This window comes from Mesoplodon densirostris, chromosome 10 (assembly GCF_025265405.1).
Source record: "Mesoplodon densirostris isolate mMesDen1 chromosome 10, mMesDen1 primary haplotype, whole genome shotgun sequence".
In the NCBI taxonomy this organism is placed as follows: Eukaryota; Metazoa; Chordata; class Mammalia; order Artiodactyla; family Ziphiidae; genus Mesoplodon; species Mesoplodon densirostris.
The window spans coordinates 2,908,580-2,936,366 of NC_082670.1; the positions used below are offsets into that span (position 1 = coordinate 2,908,580).

The window sequence follows — 27,787 nt, forward strand, 5'->3', positions numbered from 1 at the left end:
AGCGCGACCAGTGACCATGGCGGCGGCGGCGCAGGCCCTCTGGGGCGCGCGGCGGCTGCGGCTTTTCCTCTCCACGCTGAAGCCCGGGATCCACGTTCCCCAGGCCGAGCCCGTGGCTGCGTTCAGGTAATGGCCGCTCCCCTTCGGGAGCCCCCGCGTCGTTGTCCGCGCGCTCGGGGCGGCGTGAGGGGAGCCGCTGGCCAGGGGCCGGGCTGGGGACACGCGTGGTCCCGGCTGGCCTCGCCGGCCCCTTGCCCTTTAACCCATGACTCGGGCGCGGCCGAGGGAGCGCGGGCGGCGGGGTGGTGCGCTGGGCCGAGGTACGGCGCCGGGAGCGGCGAGGGTCCGGCGGTGGGAGACCCTCGCTCCGGGCCCGCGTTCCGCGCAGCCCTTCACGCCTGCGGGCGGTGCTCGCTCGCGCTCCTGTCAGGCCAGCCTGGCAGTGCCTGCGCCCCATCAGCTCTCGGAGTCGCGGGCCCCAAGGCCCTGGGTCTCCTTCGCCCCGCTTGCCCGCCTCGAGCTTTAATGTGCAGAAGAATCACCTTGGGAAGCGGGGAGATGGCTTCCCGAGGTGCTGAGGGCGCAGGTTGTGGAGATGCCCAGGAATCTGCCTTTCTCTCTTGTGACATGCCCTCCCGCGCAGGCTTTGAAACACAGCAGCAGCAAGAAAAGTAGATCCGTCTCTGACCCACAGTCTTAAAAGTGGGTGCCGTCGGTCTCGAGGGAGAGTATGCAGGACATGCGGTTGGAGCGGCGTGAAGCTTGCTTTACTTTATTTACTGCGTACCTGCTTACACACGCGCACGCACACACACACAGACGCACACGCACGCGCGCGCACACACACAAACACACACACATACATGGCTGGTGCTGGGTCAGTTCCACCCATGACTAGGAAGGTACCTGGCCTTCAGAACTTCACCTGTTGGGAAGCTTCTCATTTGGAAGGAGAAAGGAAAGATCTGACCAGCTTTACGATTTTCAGAACTGTTTTCATACAGATGGAAAAATATGTCAACGCCTGCAGCTCTGTAAGTCAACGTTGAAAAATGCCCATTTATCCAGTGTCCCATTTGCAGAAAGGGATTGAAATGGGGTTCCTGTGATGGCACCAATATCGGTTACAGTAGGTTATTAAATGGTTGCAAGAAGGCCCCATTCACTTAGCAGTGCAAATCATTCCTCCTAAAATATCTCTGAAAAACAGGTTTCTCTGGATTTTCAACTTCCGTTTTATAAATGCAGTTGCAAATTGATATGACCTGTAATGGGGAAAACAAGCAGTGGTTATTGGTTAATCCGGAAACAAGAAGGCAGTCCCGTGTTAAGTAGGTAAAAGCACTCCTGTAAGACCTTTGCTTCAGAACAGCGGGTGCCTAACCTACAACTGTGTTGCATTCCAAAACCTTCTCTGTAAGTCTGCTGTTTGGAACTCTGACTCTTTTTATTTCATAATCTGCAAAGTGGTTTATCCCAGGGCCTGGTCAGGAAAGCCTTTTCCATCTGAAATTGTGTGTTACGTGCATTTACAATATTTATAACTTTACAGAACCTAACAGCCTGCCTGAAGAGAGATGTTTTCCAGTTCAACCTGGGGATGCTCTGTCTGAGCATCAGAGACCCGCCTTCCCCTGGCGCCTGCCCTCACCTTGTGTCCAGCAGTCAGGGTGAATGTGGCCCCGGTGCTGAGCCCGCTGGGGACTCTGTTCAGCCGTGAGGTTACAGAAAAAACATCAACAGGAGCAAGTTATTTACCCTCTCTAAGCCTCGTGCCTTGCAGAATTGTTCTGAGGGTTTGAGACAATGAGTGTAAAAGGCCTGGGACATAATAGGAATTAAGTAATTAGTAGTTACAATTAATAATGATACAAATATGAATATCTAAATAATAATACAGTGTATAAAAGATGTAAAAATAAGTCCTCAAAATTCATGTTAATCCAAGCCCTGGGCGTTGCTAATGCTTTATTGTAGCTAATGGTTACTTTGGAAAAAATGTACAAAAGAAATAGCTGAACAGAGAATATGGAGGACTTATTAAGTGGCCCCCATTTTTATTTCTAAGCAAAGTGTGACATTCCAGGTGTCGACATTCAGGTGCTCATTTTGGCTTTGCAAGTTACCAGCAGAGTGACTGGGGCCAGTTACCTAAGCTGTATTCCTCAGCGGTAAAATTAGGTTGAGTCTAATGTGCATCATATAGCAAAATGAATGAGATAAGTAAGCTCTTATCAGAGGACATTATCTAGTTTAATAATTAAACTGTATGTGTTTTCTAGTTTAGTTCTTTGCCCCAAATGGTTACATTCTTGCCTGCTCCCACAGGAATCTCTCCCTCTTTGCCGGGGGCAGCTCAGCCCCCTCATCAGGAAGTACTTGCTGTTGTGTTGCTCCTGACCCCCTTCCCTTCCACAAACTTGCTTGTCCGGCCTCCCAGAAGGAGGGATTCAAGGACAAAAGTGAGGCGGGATCTGGGCTCTTCGGCCGAGCAGGCCTTCCTGCAGGCTGGTTTTTTTTTTTTGCAGCACGCGGGCCTCTCACCGCTGTGGCCTCTCCTGCTGCGGAGCACAGGCTCCGGACGCGCAGGCTCAGCGGCCATGGCTCACGGGCCCAGCCGCTCCGTGGCATGTGGGATCTTCCCGGACCGGGGCATGAACCTGCACCCCCCGCATCGGCAGGCGGACTCTCAACCACTGCACCACCAGGGAAGCCCCTGCAGGCTGTTTTTAAAAAAGGAGACAGGATTTTTCTCTCCTCTAAGAAATTAACTCAATACAATCTTTCTCAATCTCGGTTGTCTATTGGAGTCTCTTGGAGAATTTAAAAAATACAAATGCCTGGGTCCCAGCCCAGAGATTTTGATTTAATGTAGCTTGGGCATCTGGAGATTTGAAGGTTTGCCAGATGATTCAAATCTAAGTTTGAGTCCCACTGGTATAGTGGGGGCAGGAAACACTCTCATAAAAAGGGGCCGAGCGTGTAGCTGTGTAGGTGTTGCTGAAGGTGTGGTGAACGTGTTGTCTGCTGCGAGCACTCCAGTGTCTCCTGTCCTCATACTTGGCAAAGTGCGTAGTACTGCTGGTTGCAGATTGAGTTGTCTTCCCTGCCAACTCCCAGGCAACATGGAGCACCCAGCCCAAAGTAGGGGTTCAGGATATACGTGAACGAGTGAATAATACAGCAGAGTTTCGGTGTTTTAGAAAGCACATGCCACGGCTCTACCCCAGAATTACTGAGTGGGTCTCCCAGGATTGTCCCAGGCAGGTGTTTTGTTTTTTGGGGTTTTTTTGCGGCACGCGGGCCTCTCACTGTTGTGGCCTCTCCCACTGCGGAGCACAGGTTCCGGACATGCAGGCTCAGCGGCCATGGCTCACGGGCCCAGCCGCTCCTCAGCATGTGGGATCTTCCTGGACCGGGGCACGAACCTGCGTCCCCTGCATTGGCAGGCGGACTCTCAACCACTGTGCCACCAGGGAAGCCCCGGGCAGGTGTATTTTTAACTCCACAGGTGATTGTAATGAACACACCTGCTTAAGAACACCTGGGTTAGAGAAGTGATTAATGGGAGGGAGAAATTGACAGCCCAAGAGAAAGTGGTTCATTTTTCTTTAAGTTTTCTATCTATCCTTTTTCCTACCTGAGAGTTTGGAAAATTTGGTGTCTTGAATGGGGTTCAAAGTGATGAGCACATGTCAGGCCCATTCCAAGACCTGGCCTCTGCAGCCTGCTTTTGTCTCAGCGTTCTTTTAACAATGTTATCGGAGGCCTGACTGTCATCTGAGAGCCCTTTGATAAGCTGGAGGGAAAATGCAACACTCCTTTCAAGTATATTTATGTGCAAGATCATTCAATAACTATTATTTTTTAAAATAAAACTTTTTTCTTATGTTTGAAATTGATTTGCTTTTGTACATGAACAGTTCTCTATCCTGTTTCCCCAACCTGGGGACGGATACAAGGTTTTGGGAGCCTCCAGTAACCCCAGGGGTAGGCTGGTGGATAATGGCAGGTCCCTCAGGGATGACGACAGACAGGGTGTTGGTGACAAAATGCCAGGCACATTTCCTGCCCCCTGACTGCAAACCCCTTCACCACTTGGCCCCAACCTTTGCTCCCTCTCTGCCCCCATGCTCTTGTCAGGCTGAGCTTGCCTGGTCCCCACGTGTGTCCCCAACCCCTGGGACTTTGGTCATGCCATTTCTTCTTCTACAAGCACCCTCCCCACCACATTCTTTCTTCAGAGTTGTACCCATCTTGGAAGTTCATCTCAGATGCTGCTTTTTCAGTCTGCTCCAGGTACCTCCACCCAAGCCTGATAGAATCTCTCCATCTCTCTGAAGCCACCTTCAAAGTCCTCCGCCCTAGTAACCCTTCCCTGCCATTGAGCTCCCATCACGCCCGATTCTAGACTGCCAGGCTTTATCTCTGTCTTCTTAGGCAGCCAGAAGAATGTGGGATGGGGATAATTAGAAGACAAGAAATTTGGAATGGGGAGCCCAAACACCGGTATGGCAGAGCACAGAGGGAAGTCCGAGGCTTTTGGCTGGAGAGACTTCGGGCTGGCCACGAAGGGGAAGCCCGCGTGAGCCAGGGCCTGGGCAGCTCCCGGCCCTGGAGGGGTGCAGGTCCGAGAGCCAGCAGCCCCTGGTTGTGAAACCCAGTGGCTCGGACCTCGAGAGAGATGGGGGGGGGCTCATTATACATGACGTCTTCACTGTGCAAGATGCCTCTCCAAGCATGTCCTTCTCACTGCTGGGAAGGGGGCCCCTCGAGAACCTTGAGGGCACGAGGAGTGATAGAGGTGCGCAGTCGCCCTCGGCTGAGCTGAGCGAGCGCTGGGCGTCTGTGTCTGTCTGGGGAGCTGCCTCGTTTCCTGTGCTGAACACGGGCGTCTGACAGCTTCCCCCCTCCCTGAGGGTGTGCAGACGACTGTCTCTCGCCGACGGACGGATGTGTCAGTAAACCATCACTTCCTGAAATGACTCTATATCAGCGGAGCATTATTCGCCTTTATCTTGATTCTGGAGCTGTCCGTTAATAACAAGTAACAGCAGGTCCGTGTGACACGACCGCGGCTCGGTGCTGCTGTTCTTGCTCCTCCCGGAATATTTCTGTAGATGACGAGCTCGTGTCGATAGTTACGTCAGGGCTTACTACCCTCAGGTCTGTCATATGTTTCCAGAAGCTGTGTGTTAAGACTCGATGTGCCTGTATCCGGCACATTTGTTCCAGCATCTGCCCTGGCACGCCTTCACGTCCCTTCTGCGTGTCCCCCAGCCACCTGGGGAGTTGATGGGAGGCTCCTAGGGCCTGATGCAGGGCCCTGTATGTGCCGTGTTGATGTGCATCCTCACGTTGCCATCCTGGAGCTTCCACGAGAGCAGTTGAGGACGCTGCCCAGGGCAGAGCCCCTGGGGTGGCACACGGTTAGATGCTGCAGCGCGGGAGGTCTTGGGCCAGGGAGGGCTGGCGTGGGGAGGGCTTTGATGTGGACCTGCCTATCTAACAGTCAACGCAGAAACATTTCAACATCTTAAAACCAGTCTGGCCACATTGGTGCAGATGGGCATTCCTGACCAGGGGGCCCTCATGTGGCTGGCTGGAGAATGGAGAGGCCAGATGCCTACAGGACAGCCTCGGGCTCAGGGCCTTCCCTCTGGACCCTGAGACCAGCCTCATCCTTGGGAACGCCACCAATGCAGCCTAAGGTCCGGGTGCCTCCTCTGGACCTGCTGAGGCCCAGACGAGTGGCTCCAGGGTCTGTGCTGGTGCCCACCTGGCATTCCACGGCGGGGGCTCCCGCGTCAGCCTGCACCTTGGCACCCCAGCGTGGGCCTGTAGGGTGGCCTGTGTGGCCGTTGACTTCAGCAGGCCTCTCGGTGCCTCTGTGGCATAAGCCCTGAGCTGGTGCTGTACGATGTTCAAACGAAGATGCAGCCCAGATCTGCAGTGTGGTGGGGAGGAAGCAAACTGGTCCCTGTTTAGGTCTGGAAAACTGAAGCACGTATCAGAATAATCCGAGGGACCTGGGGAGGGCACTGCAGCTGATTCGTGTGTAAACGCGTGGCTCTGTCCTCACGTGTGTGCTGCTCAGTAGTTGTCCTCTGGGGATGGGGCTTTTCTCTTCCAGCTCCTCTGTGACCTCCGCCAAAGTGGCTGTGAATGGCGTCCACCTGCACTACCTGAGGACTGGAGGCGGAGAGCACGCGGTCCTGCTGCTCCCGGGAATGCTGGGTCTGCAGGTTTTTACCGAATGCTCTGCATGCTGTGTCGTCTGTGCTGCGTTCACAATCCTAGATGCCCAGGCTTGATGACTAACTTTAGTGCTTTGCTGAGATGCTTTAAGTAATACTTGCTACAGTCGATTTTAGGTGGTGTAGAAAGATACCTTTCTACTTTATGCAGTTTTTATTCCTTTAAATACCCAGTTTTTTCCCACGCAAGTCCAACACTGTGTAGTTGCTTACAACTTAGGGGGATGACAGGTCAAGGAAAGCAGTGTGGGTGAAGGAAGGAGATGAGTGGGTGACCAGCAGCCCAGTTTGCCTGGAATTGAGGGGTTCCAGGATGTGAGACTTCTGCTGCTAAAAGTTGGACTGATTTTGCCCTGTTGTGCTTGACTATATGTTCAGCCAAGATCAGAGCTAAGAACAAAACTGGGCTTAAAGGCTTTTTGAAGGTCAGAATTAGTTTGGCGTGAACGGAGCGTGGTAAAGCCAGGTGGATTGCGATCTCCTCTTATAGATGAGTAGTTTAGATGTAGAAAGTTCGGGGGCGGGGGGAATTTCCAGTGATTCCAGGGCATCTCAAATTTGGTTTTAAGGGTTTTAGTATTGTTTTATTTTTAATTTAGTTAAGTAATCCAGTATATACTTCCTTATGATTTACTTCCTTCTCTTAAAAGTAAAATGCTAAAATTTTTCAATCACATGATGGTTCCACTCGACGTAACCTCAGCCGATAGTGGCACTGTTGTAGCTATTGAGGCGTCTCTGTCCAGATAGTATTTAGTATCTTTTTCCTTCGAGCTGTTGTAATGGAGGATCATATTTACTCCAATGGCTGATGTGAGCTAAAGCAATGAACAGTTTGCCATTGTTTCAGTATTGCTGTCATTATCCAGGTATAAAAAGCTTTTGGCTATTTAGTTTTTGCTTGTGTAAAACATTAACCTGATTCAAAAATCGAACTGCAAGTTTCTCCCCTAAACTACTGTCCCCCAGCACCCAGTTCCCCTACCCACGGGCAACCAGTGTTGATGCGTTTCCTTCTCAGGTATCATATATTGGTAACTATTCCTTAAAGTAATTTCATTAAGGTTTTAGTATTCAAATGGTCTTTGCACTGGTCTTCAAATGTATTCCTGTGTGCCAGGTATTATTGTTTCTGAAATTGGTCTTGAGTTACCCTGTTGCCTTTTCCCGCCTTCTCACCTCCTGCCCCACTTTCAGCGCAGTTCCCTGGAAGACCCTCCAGTTCAGGGATCATGAGAGAAGCTTCAGATGTCAGAGCAGTAGACATGTGCTGGAAATCCAGTTATGTTTTCAGCTTGGGTTTTCTGGGTGATTTACCTGATGTTGAGGAAGGTATATCTTGTCAGGAAGAGTGACATCATCATCCTTGGTGACATTAAATGATCCTACAGCATTGAAAGACATTTTCTAATAATTGCCAGTTTATTAAGCGATACGTTTACTATCCATTTGTGACCTGAGCTATGAGTCCCCAGAAATCAAGCAGAGCTTAGAAATGAGATGCTGACTTGCCCCTGGACTGGGCTCCTTGGGAGTCTGGCCTTCCACACTGTGTGGACCACACAAGACAACCCTGCCTGTGCACACGGTGGCCGTGACCGTGTGGGCAGGCTGGGGGCTGCCGGTCAGGTCCGCCGCCGGCCTGAGAACGTGGCTCTACTTGCTAACATACGCTGGTTCATACAGTTGTCATGAAACAAACTAACTTGATTTCTTCCCTCCACACCCTTCCCTCCCCCCTCATTTCAGTGTTTTAGTTTAATTTTCTGGTTTCTAGTTATAACCAGAAAATAAAACCTTCAGGGCTATTCACATTAGCTTAGTAAAAGACATCTGGGATTTTAGAAATTCTGCTTTGAATGACTAGAATCAAATCTCATTAATGTGTCTACACCTACTATTAAGGTCTCTCTCATTTGTAACAGTCATTTTTAAAAAAAAGAAAGAAAAATAACCCAGAAGCATGCTGTATCAGTAAGTTTATTTCTATGCAGTTTCATGAATTTTTTTTTTTTTTTTTAAATAAAAAGCACGATTAAGCTGAAGAGAGATCAAACGTGCTGGAATAATACAGGACCAAATGAAAAATTAGGGCCTCTGTCCTTCTCAGAGTAGCCACTAGGGGGAGATGGGGGGTAGGTCTGAACTCCAGCAGGAAAGGAAGCTGCTTTGCTGGTTACAGCCGAGGTCTAACTTTGAGTAGAAACTAGTTACTTTAAGTTTATGGTTGTTTCTGCTTCTGATGTAGTGTGTTTGAAACAATGAAAGTATTTACTGGAGTGTAACCAAGTGACTACTTTTAGGAAGTGGAGAGACTGATTTTGGACCTCAGATTGAGAACCTGAATAAGAAGCTCTTCACAGTGGTTGCCTGGGATCCCCGAGGGTACGGACATTCCAGACCCCCAGATCGAGATTTCCCAGTAGAATTTTTTGAAAGGGATGCAAAAGACGCTGTTGATTTGATGAAGGTGGGTCTCTTAGACAAGAGCCCAGAGGAGGAGAGTGGCTGGGCCTGTCTTCATTTATTTTGTTTTTGTTTGTTGTTTCTTCAGGGGTAATACCACTTGACTCCTATAGAGAATTCAGGGTTCAGATGGATATAAAGAGGAAAACAGATATATCAAACAATCTATTTAGAGGTACTGCTACCAAGATTTTGAGGCTCTGCCTTTCTGGGCAATCTTATTACATGTATAAGCACACAATTCTGTATTGATGGCATCCTATTATACCTAATGATTTTCCAGCTTACTGTTCATTGAACAGTTGATCAAGAAGATACTTCCATGCCAATAAATACAAATTTACTTCAGTTTTATAATAGGCACTTAGTATTCTGTTGTATGGATACACTGTGTCTTAATTCCCCTCTCTTCTGATGGTAGCTAAATAATTTCTAAGTTGCCTTTTGTGTGTATGTGTGTGTGTGTGCGCATGCAATTATACACAGAAGTGCAGTGAACATTGTGTTGTGCATGGACACTGTGGCGCTCCTGTTTTGCTATTACAGACAGTGCTGGCGTGGACTTCCTGGACCTGTCCTGGTACACGTGTGTGAGAGCTCCATGCACATTTAGGAGGTGACTTGCTGAGTGACGGGAGATGCAGATATTCATTCTACAAGATAGTGTCAAAGTATTATCTATAGTAGTCACAGCAATTTAGAGTCCCATCAGCAGATGTCTCGGACTGATATTTGTTACTTCTTTAAATTTCCCCAGTCATTCCGTTTTTACTTCTCAGCAGCATCTCTGAGATGCTCGTCTTCCCTGTCAGACACATTCTCGGAGCCTGGCTGGTCACCCGGAGACCAGTGTAACCACCATCATTCTCTCCCGGCCTTCCTGTAGCCAGTTCTTCCCATAGTTGCAGTCAGTGGCTTTACCAGATGCAGCGACTCTCCCGTTTCCCTCTCTGATCTGCATACCTGTCCTCAAAGTCTTCGCTCAGACCTGCATGGACGCACACACGTTGTCACGTCCAAGTACAGTTGATCTCCACTGTTTCTGGTTCCTTGAGACTTTATCCAACCAGAAGATGTAGTCCCCTCATCATTCAAAACAATACTATGTACTTAGGTTTTTATGACCATCATATTTGCACCACAACTAATTGAGAGAAACATTTATGTCATCAAATGGTGGACTCTAGGATTTTTCTTTAATGGCCAATTGACACTCCACACACCACAGCTGTGTTGATCCTGATACTTGACGATCATCAAGCTCTCTCCGCAGCAAAGGAGCCATAACCTGTGCTGTGCATTTCGTGGTATTTGTCACAGATGCTGAAGTTTAAGAAGGTCTCTTTGCTGGGCTGGAGTGATGGTGGGATAACAGCCCTCATTGCAGCTGCAAGATACCCGTCCTACATCAACAAGATGGTGATCTGGGGGGCCAACGCCTACGTGACCGACCAGGACGAGGAGATTTATCAGGGTAAGTCCCTCCACCTGGAGAGCAGCCTCCCCTCCCCTGACCTTTCTCAGGCCTTGTTTTTTGTTTGTTTGTTTGTTTGTTTTTTGTGGTACGCGGGCCTCTCACTGCTGTGGCCTCTCCCGCTGCGGAGCACAGGCTCCGGACGCGCAGGCTCAGCGGCCATGGCTCACGGGCCCGGCCGCTCCGCGGCATGTGGGATCTTCCCGGACCGGGGCACGAACCGGCGTCCCCTGCATCGGCAGGCGGACTCTCAACCACTGCGTCAGGCCTTGTTTTGATGTGAGTTGACAAGTCATGTCTCATCCGTTTCCTCGGCTGTAATGTGGGAAGGTGGTTAGTTCTCAGGAGAGTAATGCAATTTAACTAGTCTGTATTTTAAAGTTTCGTATTTCCAGAAGTGACACTTTTTATGAGTCAGGAAAAGGCTAATAAGTAAAGTTTTTATTTACATTTCCTACTGTGATAGTGACCCTCAAGGAAGGAGGGGGTTGACATGAAGTGTTATTTACAGGCTCATTTCAAGTATGTGAGTGTGGAAGGGAACATTGTATTCAACGTGAACCCGCATACTTTGATAAAGAATTGTTGTGCTGTTCACACTTTTTAAGGTTGTCCTTCAAGCTTATCTCTGAGGATTTTTAGAGACGGGGAAACAGGGCCTGGCGGAGTGCAGCCCGTGGGCAGATGTGGCCCACTGCCTGTTGGTGTAAGGCTGAGGCTCTGGTAGAGGGGACCAGCGCTGTGATTGCTGGGGACCCAGAGGGGTGCTCCCCTCCAGCCTGGGGTTGCTACCCAGGGCCTGTACTGGTGGCCTCCTCGCCCACCAGGCATTCCAGCTGTGGCAACTTAGCCCCCAGCAAGCTGCCCGAATTGAGACCACTGGGCTCGCAGGATGAGAGGAGGGCGCGCTGAGATCTGGGGGTCCCTGGGGCGAAAAGTGCAACTGACTTAGGCTTCCCCCACTTTCCTGGCTCCAGCCTTCGGCCCCTCTTGTTTCTCTTCAGGAGGTGACAGCAGGCGTGTGGGTGATGACACCCCGGCCCCCCGTGGCTTCCCTCCTGTGTCACCACTGCTCCTGAGCCTCCATTTCCCCGATTTGTCAGCATGTTTTTTTAACAGAACTAAAAAACAAAACCCCTCCTCGGGAAGGTCTCCTCACTGAGGCAGACGTCCCATCGTTTACGTCTCCTTCTTAAATGTGTTATAAGGTAATACACTTTAAAATATGTATTTTAACATATGTCTTATATAATAGGATATATACTATAAAACAATGTGTATTTATAAAACAAATATTTTCTATATTTAATTTTATATAAATAATGCATATATGTATAGCATCTCTATAAATTAAATATGATATCGAACATATAGTAGATCATATTTTTATTTTGATTATTTCACAGCTGAATTTTTAGTTTAACTGTGTAATATTTGACCCATATAAGGCAACACCTGTGACGTGAATGGACCCACCAAGGAGCACAGGGTCAGTCACTGCTGGCCCACGCGCTGCTTCCAGCCTGAGTTGTCCATCCATGTACCGTCTTGAAGACACTGTCGTCACATGCACTCATATCCCTAAACGGCACATAATTTAGTTTTATTTGTTTTTGAGCTAAACAGGGTGCCTTCGTACTACATGGCATTTTCTGTGACTCACTCTTTACACATAGTTTTCTTAGAACGCCGTTTCCGACGTTCGTTCGTGGCGTTGCTGTGTGGCGCTCTGTCGAGCACACGGCCTGTTGCACTGTATCCTCCCTCTCTTTCCTCCTAGTGTTGTCGTGAGCATCCTTGGGTGCGTCCTCAGCGTGTGAGCAGACCTCCCTGGGGAGGACGCCCGTGCTGGGGTGGCTGCGCCGTGCTTGCAGATGTGCCACTTTCAGGTGGCAGATCATTTTCCAGCAAAAGAAGCTTACACTTCCACCACCTTAGCTTAGATCCTCAGCAGGAACTTGGAACTATCCGAGTTCTTAATTCTGGCCAAATGCGTGTAAGATGGTATTTTATCGGGGGTCTTAATTTGCATTTTCCTGTTACTAATGAAATTGAGAATCTTTTCATGTGTTTATGCACCACTGGGGTTTCTTCTTTTGCGTTTTACCTATTCATGTCTTTTTACTGGTTTTTAAATTTTTATTGTGTAATATATGATACATGTAAATAACACAGTATGTTTCACGGGTGTATGTTATGAAGTGTAACAGCAGAACCAGCACCCAGGAGGCCCCACCCAACTCAAGCATAGAGCACTTCTGATATGAGCACAGTGTTACTGGTTTGCAGTGTTACTTTGTTTTTCGGTTTTTAGTAACCTGCTTACTAACTCCTTGCTGGTTAGTCAGTGTGTTAGTAGTTGTGTTACCAGTGTGTGACTTGTCTTCTTGCTTTCTTTCTGGACAGGACTATTTAATTTTAATGTGAGGAAATGGTCCAGTGTTTTATTTTCTCATTGCCTTGGTGAGTCTTTAGTTGAGGTATAAATGACCTGTAACATTGAGCTGCTCTTACATTTGCTGACACGTCTGTCGGCTCTTTGCTTCCCTTTCTTCCTTCCCTCTCACGTGGCCCTTCTAAGGCCCTCTCTCTTTTCCCTGACATTGTTCTTCAGAAGTTCTTTCAGGGCAGGTCCGGTAACAGTCAACTCAGCTTTTACTTAAAAATGTTTATTTCACGCTCACTCTTGAAACATGGTTTGGCTAAGTACAGAAATAGAAATGGAAACGTATCTTCTCTGCTATTCTGGTGTCTTCTGCCTTCCTTACCTGCTGTTGTGGGTCTGACTTTCCTTCCTTTGGAGCGATACGTCTTACCTCTGGCTCGTTTTCAGATTTTCTCTTTTTCTTTGGTACACTGCTGTTTTACCACCCCGTGTTGGATTTCTTTTTGTTTATCCTATTTGGGCTACATTTAACTTTTGTCTGGACTCTTCTATCAGTTCTGAGAAACATTGTCACCTGCTGATTCCCTCTGACAGTGAACCCCCTTCCTCTCCCCCTCCTCTCCCTCCTCTTCCTCCACCTTCCCCCTCCATCCCTCCTCCTTTGGGGACTGATTGAACTTTGTAGACCGAGCATTTCCATCTCCCCGTTTCTATTCATCTCCGTGTCTCTGTGTGCAGGGCCCTGCATAATTTCTTAAGCTTTCTCTTCCAATTTTCTAGTTGTTTCGTTATCTTTACAAAGATTCTGATTGCCTCGTGATCTTTGATGAGGAGTGGATATGTGCTTACTCTTAATCTGAAAACAAACAAAAAAGACAGTGAGCATAAGTTGAGAACACTTTCCTTCAGAGAGGATGTCCGTTTGCTGCTCTTGGGAACTATGGATGGTACCAGGTTGGGGCCATTTCCATCTCAGGTTCAGCTGTGTCCACCCTCCCCCAGCCAACAGTCACCTTCCCCCGAAGCAACTCTGCCTTTGAGTGGTCTTACCACTCTTTGCTCTGTTTTCAGGGTTCTCTTACACACAGACACACAGACACACACACACACACACTCTAGTTTCCATCAGTTACTGCAAGCTCCAGCAGTGCAACAAAAATTATATATTATGAAAGAGTTAGTTGTTCTGCTGCAGGAGGGCCTTCCCGAGGGTGTGCTCTGCTGCACGGCCACGGGCAGAGCCGTCTCCGGGGCGTTGCTCACGGGCCGTCTTCATGCCGTCGTGCCAGCCCCTCTCTCCTCTTCCTTCTTCCCAGGTCTCCTGCCACCTCTTCATTTTCAGGCTGCTTCTCTGCATCTCCCCACCAACCCCGCCCCCGCCCCCCTCTGGAGTCTTCTCAGTTTTGTGCGGAGCAGTTCAGCGTCCTCAGCGTCTGGACTCAACCGTGGGTGTCCGTCTGCGGGTTCAGAAGAGTGAGCAAGAGAAAGGCAGGCACTGTCTCTATCCGGGTCAGGCTGCCTCAGACGGCAGTTCACTTTAAAGGTGGCTTTTGGCCACTCTTTCCTTTCCTAACAGAGAGTCATCTGTAATATAGTTTGTAGTTAGTAGTTACACCCATGTGCCTTCAGGGGCAGAAATGAGAATGAATGATGTGTGTGCATTGCTCAACGTACATAAATGCAGTTCAGAAAAATCTCCTGTTATAAATAATGTCATTTTCACTCAGATGACCCTAATTAGGGGAATGTCTGCTTTTATCTTATACCTTTAACAGAAAGCATTAATTTTAGATCTAATTTCATTCACTTGGTAAGAATCTACTGGTCCCTCTTTTGTGCCTGAGGGCCACAGTGGGGGACAAAACAAAGCAAAACCCCACACACAGAGCTCACATCTTGGTGGGGGCCCAGCACTTGGCACTCACCACGGACACAGAAGCCACTAAAAGTGACCAGCCCTGAGCAGAGTGACGGAGGGCAGGGTCAGGGAAGGCCTGGCTGACCTGGGCGAAGCCAGCGTGAGCCACGTGGAGACTGGGGGACCACTCCCAGCTGGCAGGACAGCCAGTGCCGCGGCTCTGAGTGCACTGCGCTTGGGGTATTTACAGATGAACTCTAGTCTGAGACTAAGCCCATTCTTGCCCACATATCTGTCTTTCAGGTATCCGAGACGTGTCTAAATGGAGTGAGAGAACAAGAAAGCCTCTGGAAGCCCTCTATGGGTTCGACTACTTTGCCAGAACCTGTGAAAAGTGGGTGGATGGCATAAAACAGTTTAAGCATCTTCCAGATGGTAGGTTACATGAGCTATTTAACGGTCCCTTTGCTCATTAGAGAGGCTGCTTGAGTCCCCCAGACGCTCGAGGATTCCTTGGGGATTAACGTGCTCGCCCACTGTCCTTCCACAGTCATGTGTGAACAGAGGGTGCTGGTGATCGTGTACAATGCGAGTTCTTGTGTGATAGACCCGCCTTGCACCAGAGACAGACCATGTGTACAAAGGGTCGCATTGTTGGGTGTCTCATAGCAGACTGTTCTTTTTCCTTCGAATCCTTTGTGTGTATGATGGCAAAATCATTCTCCGGAAGCCTCAGATACTCTTCACTTTCTAATTCCAGGATGGGTAATTAGAAAACAGACACCAGATTTTCTCTTTTTCACATTTAGAGGTGTCACCCCACTACATCCTCTGTTACTAGGACAGAAAAGGAGGGACTCTCTGTCATGACCTTCAGCCCCAGAAGAATTAGTTTGAGGAAGAAAGTATTCAGTCCTTTCCCAAGTTCCAAGCTAAGTTGTGTCACTTTAGCCATGACAGATGTCTTCCTGTCTTTATCTGAAAAGTTAACATGGTTTCCAATAACAGGAAGAATTGACATCCTGAAGAGAAATTCTGAATTAAAGTCTATTTTTTATAGCTATTTACATTTGTAGTCTCTCACTTTTCTAATTGCTAAAAGAATCGAGACTAGGTAAGATCTAATCTTGAAGCACATTCAGTTACAAAATTGTTGTGATTCAGGTACCAGTTTGGTCTATTCAGTAATCATTTCTGGAATGAGTCCTCTTTAAAAACTTTCATAATGAGAAGAACATTTGGAAATGTTACTTTTTTGGTTTAAGTTCAAAACAGCAAGTATATCCTGTTCAAATGCAGTATCCACCCATAGAAACAGGTCCTTGAAATGTATTTCAGGAGAATGAAAAGACAACTGCAGACTGGGAGAAAATATTTGCTAAAGGACTTGTATCCAAATATACAAAAAACTCTTAAAACTGAACAATAAGAAAACAACCCGAATAAAAGATGGGCCAGACAACAACGAGATCCCACTGTACACATCTTAGAGTAGCCACACAGAGGAATTTTAGGACAGTGAAAATGCTCTGTATAATATCACCATTGCATCCACGTCATTATGCATTTGTCCAGACCCACCAAATGTGTCCAAGAGTGTGTGCCCGTGGAATACCCCGGACTCAGGGTGGTGATGGTGCGTCAGTGCAGGTTCATCTGTTGTAAGAAGTGTCTGACGGATTATCGGCGATGGAGGAGGTTGTGCGTGTGTGGGGTTAGGGGTACGTGGGAGCTCTCTGCCTCCCGCTCAGTCCTGCTGTAACCCTAAAACTCTAAAAAATGCAGTGTATTAAAGAGAGAAAGTGAGGGAGAAAGCGTCATGATACAGAGAATCTGGAAATGTATGAATCGCCTTGCAGCAAGGCCGTTAACAAACTTCTTATCTCCCTTCAGTACTGATTCCTTTGACAGGAGCCCTTTTCTTGTACTCAAGGTTATGGCTGCTCAGTTCAGCTTAGGGATTAATCGCCAGATTTGGAGTCAGGCCCTGGGGTGGATTCTGGCTTTGCCACATGGCTGCTGTTTGAGTGGGTTCAGGCAGATCCCTTAGCCTCTCTGAGCAGCAGTTCTGGGTCTGTGAACTGGAGATACTGGGAACTACCCCAGGAAGCTGCTGTGAGGATTATATACGTGAGGGGAGGTGTTTTCATACATACACACGTGTATATAAAGTATGTGAGGTTTTGTATACTATGTGAGGTTACATACGTGAGGTTTTATATGTATATTCTATGTGAGGTTATATATGTGAGGCTTCATATATATATTTTATGTGAGATTATATACGTGAGATTATATACTGTACGTGAGGTTATACATGTGAGGTTTTATGTGTATTATTATTATATGTGAGGTTATATCATGTGAGGTTACCTACACTCGGCTTTGATACCAACTACAGGGTGAGTGCTTAATAAAAAGTTACCACTACTATTGTAAAAATACTTGATTTACGAGCAGTTGTACCTACTGTATGAGTTAAAGCCTGCACCTCCTGTGGCTCACGGGTGCTGAGTCACTGGGACGGCTCCCGACACGCGGGGTGGGCTCGGGAACACTGGCGTTAATCGCCACGGGGCTGCTCAATGGCGGGTGTGGCCCCCCCAGGGCCAGCAGGCAGTGACCCCCACCCGAGAGGAGGGAGGAGCCGCAGCCTGGACAGCACCCGGGGACCCTGCCTTTCTCAGGGCAGCTGGGGAGGATGGGGCTAGCTCTGGGGTGCCTGCTGGGAGCAGGGCGCCTCCTCTTAGCAGTACAGCCACCCCGGGGATGTATGCTTGTCCCTGATCAACCGAGAGAGGCCAAAAAACTCATGGAGTTAGGGTACCCCCAAGTTTTCCCCAGCAGGAAATGGCAGGACAGGAAGTGGAGCCTGACTTGTGCCATGTGAGCCTTAGAAATGCTGTCACACATGAGGGTGAGGGCCTCTGTCAGGGGTGTCGGGGCGGGAGGGATGGACAGCAGCTTCTGCACAGCTGCAGTTGTAGCTTCACCGTGAGGGACACAGGCTTGAGGGCCAGAGGGCCCCACTGAAGACACTATTTCAAGGGAGGAACTTTGCAGGTACCAAGTGTCCACCGTCGTTTGGCAAACAGCGAACTGCCCCACGTAGTATAAAGACTCGTAGGGTTTTTGTTTGTTTTAACTACTGTTTTCCATGAATTATGAATTTAAATCAGGCAAGAGTGCTTGTTCACTAGTAGAGCTTAAAAGAAAAAAGCCAGGAGAGAAACAGAAAAGGAAACCCAAAGAATGTTAGAGCTGGAAGGCACTCAGACCCCGACTGATCCAGGCCAGTCTCGTAGAGGCGGATGCTAAGGTGGGGGGGCCGGGGGTTGGGGGGGGGCGCTTGTCTGCGCTCTGCCCCTCCCCACCCCGAGGAGGGCCATGGGAAAGCAGAGTCTCCGTGTCTTACAGGTAACATCTGTCGGCACCTGCTGCCCCTGGTTCAGTGCCCCACCCTAATCGTGCACGGTGAGAAGGATCCTCTGGTCCCGAGCTTCCATGCCAACTTCATACACAAACACGTGAAGGGGTCACGGTGAGTCCGGCACTCTGCCCTGGGGGCTTGGGAGGTAAATGGGAGAAGCTGTAGGAAGAGAAGAAGCATGAGGGTTGGGTTTTTCAGGTGCATCCTGCCCGAGAGGAGGGTTTTTTTCCCGTGTGAACCAACATTCCTGCTGTATTTAGGGAACAGGGGGCCAAGGAGCCCTGGAATCCGAGGGCAGGAGCTCTGAGGGCTGCAGCACATCAACCTAAACAGTCACCTATCATTTGGGAACTACTCACCCAGTAAAGAAAGTTTGTAAAATCAAAAGAAGAAAGCAAATCGCCTGTTGCTTACCATCCATTTAAATACCTCCATTAATAGCATTTTTGTGTACTACTCCTTTCTAGTATTTTTTTAACATAGATACAATCATGTTCTATATTCAACTCTGATTCCTGCTTTTTTCCCACTTAAAATTATGTTGTAAACTTCTCGTGTTATTCCAGCCTTAAATATGTACACATCAGAGGAGAACCTGTTATTCAGAATCACAAAACAGCAGCGTCTGCCAAGCCAGCTGTGTTGGTGGCCCATTCGATTAAATGGCAGAGACATGTTCCTTGTCTGTGTAGCCCTGTTTCTGCCAACTAGCCTGGGGACGCCAGAGAACCTAATAAGACATGTCAGCAGAAATTCTGTTCTTCAATCCCATTTGTTTTTATATGGAACAGAAATTTATAATTTAAATACTTTGGCTGACACGGGAGCCAGCTTCTGCTGGTGCTTATATCAAGATGAAAATTCCAGGTTGAGCAAGCTCAGAATTTCCTTGATATGCAGTGATGCACATCCTGAAGGAGAAAATGAGGTGTGACCAGGAGGTGGTGGTCTGGGTTTGTTTGTTTTAAGCAAACCTACTGGAAAATAAACACCCAAGTGAGCCTTGATCCCTTCAGAGACTGTATATGAATTCCAGAGACGCTGTCATTACTCAGGACATCTTTGGAATTGTATAGAATTCTTTGGAAATTGGCTTTGTTAGTGACCTAAGAACATCCTCCCTTCCCCCCCGCCCAGACCCCCTCCGTGAGCCGATTCCAATGCCCACTGCAGGCCAGCGCTGCCTGGCAGGTCAGGAGTGGTCCCTGAGCTGAGAGTTCCCACAGTCCAGCAGGGAAAGTAGAAACAGTTCCTTTACCTCCTAATCATACTATTTATTCCATGATAGATTTTAACAAATGTCTCAGAGAATTTTTAAATGTGGGAGACACGCTTCTTATTCTGCAGTAAAATAGCATTACTATAAACCTGTCTAATTCCTATGTCCAAATAGCATTTTATATTTTAAAAGGCATTTCACATATGATATCTGATTACATACTTCACAACAACCTTATGGAAAAAGATTTTGTCCCATTTTACAGATGAGAAAATCAAGGCTGAGACGTGTTAAGTAATCTTCCAAGGTTGCATGGCTAGTAAACGACAAATTCTAGGGTTTTTTCCTCCTAATATAGTGCTTTCCCCCCACAGCACAGCTGCCTCTCATAAACATACTCTTAATATGATGGTAAGATGCCTGTAGTATATACTTGCTGACCTGGTTAATTGTCTTCTAGCTTCAGAAATGACAGGTTTTTGCACACTGATGCTCATGATAAATGCAGTGTGTTCCCTTAGAGAGCCATGTTCAGTAAAAGTCTGCAAGAAAGTTTAATTTAGGAATTCTGTTCCAGACCCATCTCCTAGCAACAGAATACATCAATATGGGAGAAAAATATTCCCTTGCCATTCAGATGTTAATGGTTTTAGTACACTCTCTTATGGAAGGTCATTTTCTTAGAGCAGGATTCTTTGGAAAAAATGAGTTGAGAGTAAAGTGTTACACTTGCTCCCTTCCTCTGCCAGAAGAGCCCTTTATGTTGGGCATGAACCTAAAACACAGTGGTTAATTCTGGACCCACAAAAAGAGAGTTGATTCCTTGAGCACCAAGGTCCCCCTCCGACTCTGTGCACAGGCCTTCTGACCCCAGGGGAGCAACTCCGAGTGCAGGGTGCTTCCAACGAACTTGGGGTTTCATTTCCTTGCCAGGTACATTTAGAATTAAAGGCACAAGTCTGTCGCCTCAAAGACTGTACTACAAATAGATAATCAGGTGTGAAACACATGCCTTTCTCTCCTAGAAGGGGGCCGAGTGAAGGGTGGGTGTTCAGCAGGCCCACTTCCTGCCTGTGACAATTTGTCTCTCTCTTTTCTCTTTGCTGGAGAACAATCACAGCATCTCCTGGAGACAGAGGCCTCAGAGGTCACTCAGGTTCAGTGATTTTAGATTTTGTTTTTAGGCAGTTGGGCCCTTCCTCCTAACAGACTCTTCTGCAGAAGTCCCAGATACAGAGCGTAAGACAGTGGTCGCTGGGATTACAGCGGTGATGGGCAGCGGGCCCTGCCCGCACCGGGCGTCCCCCGCTCGGCCAGCCTTGCCTCCTAGATCGCACAGCAGTGGCACCGCCGCCTGCCTGGCAAGCCAGCCTCTGCTTGAGCGCCTCCGGTTGCCGGGCACACCTGGTCCTCGGGGCCGCCCAGCTGGCTGTCATAGTTGGCGCTGAGCGGAGCCTGCACCCTTCGGACCCTTCGGGGCTGGCGTGGACGGGCCCCTGGAAGCAGAGGGGCTGATCTGGCTCAGGAGAGGGTGGGGCTTCATGGAGGGTGTGACCACCGCGCTGCAGTGGAGACACGGGGTGCTTGCCGTGCGTGGTCGTCAGCTCCGGCTGCTGTGACAGAGGCCACACGCTGGGCGGCTGGAGCTACGGACACTGAGGCCCTCGCAGTCTGGAGGCCGGACGTCCGAGATCAAGGTGGCGTGGGATTGGTCTGTCCTGAGGCCTCTCTCCTTGGTGTGCAGATGCCACGTTCTCCCTGTGTCCTCGCACGGCTGTCCCTCTGGGTGGGTGTCTGTGTCCTGATCTCTCCTCATAAGGACACCCAGCGGATTAGATTAGGGCCCACCTGTGTGACCTCACTTTAACACGATACCTCTTTAAAGACCTGATATCCAAGCACGGTCACACTCTGAAGTACTGGGGTTAGGACTTCAACATGCGAATTGGGGGGCACGGCTCAGACCACAACAGTATGTTTCTGAGGAGGTTCTCGGATCTCAGGAATTGGGGGCCCCATAGAGATCAGGATCTGGGTTCAGACCCGGCTACGCGTGACCAGCCCCTTCCCTGCCTGGAGTCCTGCGCCCCTTGCCCCTTCCCTGCCTGGCCAGGGCCACCCAGCCTCCGGGCACAGCTTGGCTGTCTCTTTCTGCTCCTCCACTTACCGTTCTGAGGCCACGCGGCCCCTTACTGGCACCTTACTAGCAGCAGCAAGTAGGCCAGCCTCTGTCCCGGACGCGGTCTAGTACGGCCTCTCAAAGCACTTGGTACACAGTGAAAGGAAGAATGTGAGCATCGCACGGCCACATCTGCGGGTGGCACGGGTCCCTGAGTGGTGACTCAGGCCCAGAAAGTGTGTTGTGGAGTCCACCTGCAGGTTCTGGGGCCAGAGAACAGACCTGGCAGGAGAGGACGAGGGCTGGAGTCCACGTGTGCAGAGAGGTGGGGCCTTGGACTCTGTATCAGCTAGAGGGGAGGGGTGGGAAACGGAGTCACGCCTGGAGACCAGAGTCGGGGTTTGGGGATCCTGAGCAGCATTCGCAGCCGTGGTGGCTAACAGCACAGCAGGGGTTCAGATGGACCCGGGGCGGGGGGGTGGCTGGTGATGAATTGTGCCCATAAGCAGGTGGACGCATTTCTGTACCTCTGTTTCCTGTGTGTCACATGGGGATGGTGATGTCTGTCATCTCAGATAACTTTCTGAGGAATGACTGGGGATGTATGTGCACGTTCAGACGAATAAGAACTCGGCACACGGTAGCTGCCTTCGTGGATGGAATTCTGGTGTGGGTGCAGGTGGTCTGGGGCCCAGGGGACAGCAGGGTAGAGCTTGATGGGCAGTCAGAGGCGCATGGCCCTCGGTCAGCTGTGCGTGTGCACACACACATATTTGTATATCACATGCATGTGTGTACATGTAATATATCTATAGCGAGAGAGGATTGATTTACTATAGGAGTAAGGCATTGGCTCGTGCAGCTACGGAGGCTGAGAAGTCCAAGATCTGCAGTCAGTAGCTGGAGGCCCAGGACAGCTCATGGTGTGGTTCAGTCTGACTCTGAAGACCAGAGAACCAGAAAGAGCTGATGTTGCAGTTTGAGTCTGAAGGCAGGAAAAAGCCAGTGTCCCGGTTTGAAGACAGGCAGGAGGAGTTCCTCTTGCTCAGGGGAGGGTCAGCCTTTTGTGCTATTTGGGCCGTCCACTGATTGGATGAGGCCCACCCACGTGGGGAGGGCAGTCTGCTGTGCTCAGTCTGCTGATGCAGATGTGACTCTCATCCCGAAACACCCTCACACACACACCCAGAATCATGTCTGACCAAATGTCTGGGCACCTGTGGCTCAGCCAAGTTGACACATAAACCCAACCCTGGTGGAGGGCAGCTGGTAGGAGCTGTCCTCAGAGGTCTTGGCCTGGAGGTGGTAGCGCTAAGGGTGCCCGGGCTCCCCAGGTCGTGGGTCAGGTGCTGGCCTCTGTCTGATCACAGGAGGGAGGAGGGGCCTCGCTCTGCAGCTTCCTGGCCTCGTCCAGTCTGGCCAGCGGTGGGAAGATGGCCCCAGACCTCCAAGGTGGGCAGGGGGGTGGCGTGCCCCTGCGGGCGTGAAGTAAACAGGTCTTGTGCTGGCAGCAGGTTCGTTCCGGTTCCGTGGAGAGGGGGCCCGGTGGACACCGAAGGAAGGGGCCCACACCCCCCTCAGCTGCCCGGATGACCCTTCCCACCCCCTCCTCAGCTGCTGTTTCTAGTTCCTCCTCTCTGACTGCAGGCAGCTCGAGACCCCCTTTAGGGCCAAGTTCCAGGATTAACTCCAAACAGGACCAGCCTCATCCTTACAAAGCCGGGTCCTGGTGTCGCACAGTGGGGGGAAGGGGGGGCTCATCCTTTCTAGACAAATCTCACCCATGACATTTTCTAAAATCTTTTTTTAAAACACCTTTATTGGAGCATAATTGCTTTACAATGGTGTGTTAGTTTCTGCTGTATAACAAAGTGAATCAGCCATACGTATACATATATCCCCATATCCCCTCCCTCTTGCGTCTCTATCCCACACCTCTAGGTGGTCACAGAGCACCGAGCTGATCTCCCTGTGCTATGCGGCTGCTTCCCACTAGCTATCTGTTTTACATTTGGTAGTGTATATATGTCCATGCCACTCTCTCACCTCGTCCCAGTTTTCCTTTCCCCCTGCTGTGTCCTCAAGTTCATTCTCTACGTTTGCGTCTTTATTCCTGTCCTGCCCCTAGGTTCATGAGAACCATTTTTATTTTAGATTCCATATATATGCGTTAGCATACGGTATTTGTTTTTCTGTTTCTGACTTACTTCACTCTGTATGACAGACTCTAGGTCCATCCACCTCACTACAAATAACTCAATTTCATTTCTTTTTATGGCTGAGTAATATTCCATTGTATATATGTGCCACATCTTCTTTATCCATTCATCTGTCGATGGACACTTATGTTGCTTCCATGACCTGACTATTGTAAATAGAGCTGCAATGAACATTGTGGTACATGACTCTTTTTGAATTCTGGTTTTCTCAGGGTATATGCCCAGGAGTGGGATTGCTGGGCCATATGGTAGTTCTAGTTTTACCTTTTTAAGGAACCTCCGTACTGTTCTCCATAGTGGCTGTATCAATTTACATTCCCACCAACAGTGCAAGAGGGTTCCCTTTTCTCCACACCCTCTCCAGCATTTATTGTTTGTAGATTTTTTGATGATGGCCATTCTGACTGGTGTGAGGTGATACCTCATTGTAGTTTTGATTTGCATTTCTCTAATGATCAGTGATGTGGAACATCCTTTCATGTGTTGTTAATCTGTAAGTCTTCTTTGGAGAAATGTCTGTTTAGGTTTTCTGCCCATTTCTGGATTGGGTTGTTTGTTTATTTGATATTGAGCTGCATGAGCTGCTTGTAAATTTTGGAGATTAATCCTTTGTCAGTTGCTTCATTTGCAAATATTTTCTCCCATTCTGAGGGTTGTCTTTTCGTCTTGCTTATGGTTTCCTTTGCTGTGCAAAAGCTTTTAAGTTTCATTAGGTCCCATTTGTTTATTTTTGTTTTTATTTCCATTTCCCTAGGAGGTGGGTCAAAAAGGATCTTGCTGTGATTTATGTCATACAGTGTTCTGCCTATGTTTTCCTCTAAGGGTTTTATAGTGTTTGGCCTTAAATTTAGGTCTAAAATCTCTTTAAGGTAAGAATTTTCCAATTGCAGTTGATTGTGGTCGCCAGCAAACGTAAATAAATTGTCTCCACGTTGGAGCATTTTGTTGATACACTGTACATAACTGGAACCTTCATAACGACTTTCGTACATTGTGAAGCACAAAACAGAATAATGGACAAATAGCACACGTGTATTAAGTGTCTACTGTGCGCCCAGAGATAATTTCATCTTCAGAATAACCCTCTGCGGTGGACACTGTTACTGTCCCCGCTTTCCAGGTGAGCAGCTGCGGTTCGGGGAGATGCTGTTGCTTGCTGGTAAAGAGCCTACGCTGGTCAGACTGGGTTGTCTTGCCCCCATAATAGCCAGCGCCTTTAGCCTGTTTCTCCTTCGCCCACTCGCACGTAGGGAGCATCGTCGAAGGACTGTCCAGGAGAGGTGGAAGGAGACTAGAGGGACTTTAATTCCTCTAAAGGTCTAGAGTCACATTTCTTTTTCTAAAGGTGCCAAACGCAGTGAGGAACCTGCCCCAGCAAGTAGGATCTAGCGTCTACCCCCGAGGGGTCCATCCTCTCCAGCCAAGCCGTGTGTCTGGCGGTGGGGAATTTCCTACTCATTTTCCTGGCAAGTGTGATTGTTTGGACACCACTCTCCATGAGCGTGTGGTTCGATCCTTTGTTAACTGGGTGAGAGTCGGGGTCAGCAGCAGTGGCCACGCTGCCCTGGCAGCCCCATGTTTACACCTGTCCGGGGCAGTGCTGCTCCAAGAGGAGCACATGTCAGGGATAGTGACCCCTGCGTCAGACCTCAGGAAAAGCGGCGTTGAGGACCCCGAAATGACCCCAACAGCTAGCAAGGAGCAGAGCTGTCGTTTTCATACCCTCATTCGTCCATCTGTCCGTCCGTCCCTCTGTCTACCCATCCTTAGTCCAGTGCAGTTCTGAATGTAGATGCCTCAGAACAGGGCTCCCATATTTTTAACGAGGGGCCCAGTTTTTATTTCCTGAGACTGAGATGACTACTGGGAGAACACACAGCACTGAAGCTAAAAGATGGGATCGCAGCTGGTGTCTGTCCTTCCTTCTTGGGTGTCTGAACAAATGATAGGAGTGGGCTGGCTCCCCACACAAGAGGACTTGAAGGTTTGGCAGGGTGGGTCTCTGCTTCAGAGTCCAGCTTGGTCCACGTTGGAAGGTGCAAGGTATCCCAGACATGCCCTTCTGTGACTGCCAGCATCCTCGGCAGTTGGTTCTTTTCTGTCTCCTGAGAACAGAGGCCGTGACTGTCCCTGTGAGCCCCGTCCCTCTGGAGGGCAGGTGGTCCTTTCTCTGGGGTGGTGCAGCTCATACTTCTTTTCTGAATAGCATTAACGTTGACTTGGAAATGCCCTGGTTATTGTTAATGGCATTACTAACCTTCCCCAGGGCCTCAGAAAGATGCCAGCAACAGATCCTCCTTTCAAGCCAGTGATCTTGATAGTCTGGGTTCCCTCACCCCCCCACACACCCCCCGTGTGGTTGGTTGCAGGAGGCCCAGCATCGCCCAGGGACAGCTCTGTTCCAAGCTCCCTCCTGCCATGCGTCCTCCCTAATGTTCACTGAGGTCCCTAGAGCTCTCAGCTCCCCACCCCGTGGAAAGCACAGAGAAGCAGGAAATGCGGTAACTGGCATTTTGCCCCAGTGCAGTCCTTTTAACGTCTAACTGTATCATGGAGAGAGCAAGTCAGACTTGTGCTTATATCCTAGAACCTTCAATTTGTTTAAAACTTATAGTCTGTACTTTTATAGCCAATAAATAAAATGTGTAACTCAGAAGTCTGCCTTTATTAAAGAAACTGCAGACCAGCCACATTTGACCAAAGCCCTGTTGAAAGGAAGAAGCCTCCCAAGGATTGTGAGGTGTCTTGACGGCTGCAGAACCAAGGGCGGTGGCTGATGCAGGCTCCTGCTACCCTCACAAGCCTCAGGAACATTTACTTGCCCTTTGTCTGGTGGCTTGTACGCAGACATGCTCAATCCTCCAGAATGATGGGGTGATCTGGAACCTTGAACTAGGGGGGCTGTGAATTCTGATTTGGGTTTTCCCACTACATAGATACTCCAAGAAGCTCCAATCCAGTGGATTCTGGACACTTCATCTTTTTATCATCTTTCCAACCCTCTCTCTCAAGACCAATGTTATTAAAAAGATTTTTTTTCTTAGGTAACCACCAATCACATCTCCCACTCTCAGTCAGGTTTGCAGTCAAACCATTTCTTACCTGATTCAATTCCAAGCACAGTGTGTGTGCTCTGCCACTGTTACGTCTCTATTCTAGGACCAGTCATAAGATGTACCTTACACTTTCTTCCTAATAGAGGTGATGGAAAAAAAACAAAACAGGGCAGTTTCTCACTTGAGGTTTTCATGAAACAATAGGGAGGGTAACAGGTTTTTAAGTGATGTGCCATTAATCATCTTTTTTTTTTTTAAGGTTGCATCTGATGCCAGAAGGCAAGCACAACCTGCACTTACGTTTTGCAGATGAATTCAACAAGTTAGCGGAAGACTTCCTACAGTGACAGTGTCCCCGAGGACGTGTGACCTGTGAATCCTGAGCCTGGGGCTTGAGCCTGGGGCTGCCTCTGAAACCCGCCTGCGGGTCACCCCCCAGTTCACCTGCCTTTCCAGGCTCCCCGTGCCTCCCCACAAACTGCTCCTACTCCAACAGCAATAATGACATACCATAAGCATCCTCTAGCTTTCATAGCTACAAAAATTAAACCTGATTTTTCAATGTTGTTGTGAATTTCTACCATTGTCTTAAAAAATAAATTCCTATCATGATTTACTTTACTTTCAGGTTAACGTTCAGTGAAGCATTTGTAGTGCTCATGACCGCTCCTCTAAGATGAGTTGAATTTACGCGGTGCCTTTTTTTTTTTTTTTTTTTTTTTTTTTTTTTTTTTTGCGGTACGCGGGCCTCTCACCGCTGAGGCCCCTCCCTCTGCGGAGCACAGGCTCCGGACGCGCAGGCCCAGCGGCCATGGCCCACGGGCCCAGCCGCTCCGCGGCACGCGGGATCCTCCCGGACCGGGGCACGAACCCGCGTCCCCTGCATCGGCAGGCGGACCCCCAACCACTGCGCCACCAGGGAAGCCCCACGCGGTGCCTTTTTATCTGACAGGTGCAAGCACACACTGGTCTTTGTATTCATCACATTGTTCACGGGAGAAGTGGCTAAGCTGAAGACAGTCCTCGCCTGGGGCCCTGGATTCCACACGTTCACGGGGTTGCTGGAGCCACAGCAAACCAGGGAGGAAGGTCGGCTTTGTCCCCAGATCTCTATCCGCCTCCACACACCTGGGTTCCTTTCCTTGAATACTTTGGGCCAGTGAAGCTAAAAATATGCCTTTTTGTCTCTCTTTACTAAAAGAGCAGAAAGGCTATTAATTAAAAACATGAAAGTAGAAATCCTGTTTTCTTAAAACTGCTAAACCTGGAAACACTTAGGAAACATTTAGTGAAAGAATAAAAA

At 48.9% G+C, this 27,787-nt stretch overlaps 1 protein-coding gene across 1 annotated transcript; it reads left to right on the top strand.

The window, feature by feature from the left end:
• Window positions 1-27,087, top strand: BPHL (biphenyl hydrolase like). The gene is made up of 7 exons (XM_060111303.1): window positions 1-126; window positions 6,134-6,237; window positions 8,561-8,727; window positions 10,044-10,197; window positions 14,745-14,876; window positions 17,859-17,982; window positions 26,744-27,087. Exons 1-7 carry the CDS (start codon window positions 17-19, stop codon window positions 26,829-26,831), a joined length of 879 nt encoding a protein of 292 aa, XP_059967286.1. The 5' UTR covers window positions 1-16; the 3' UTR covers window positions 26,832-27,087.
• The last annotated feature ends 700 nt before the right edge of the window (window positions 27,088-27,787 follow it).

Excerpts from the sequence above, each read along its gene's own strand:
- BPHL (XM_060111303.1), top strand. The coding sequence starts at position 17 with ATGGCGGCGGCGGCGCAGGCCCTCTGGGGCGCGCGGCGGCTGCGGCTT. Across the intron at positions 127-6,133 it reads GAGCCCGTGGCTGCGTTCAG|CTCCTCTGTGACCTCCGCCA; the intron begins GTAATGGCCGCT and ends TTTCTCTTCCAG. Across the intron at positions 14,877-17,858 it reads GTTTAAGCATCTTCCAGATG|GTAACATCTGTCGGCACCTG; the intron begins GTAGGTTACATG and ends CGTGTCTTACAG.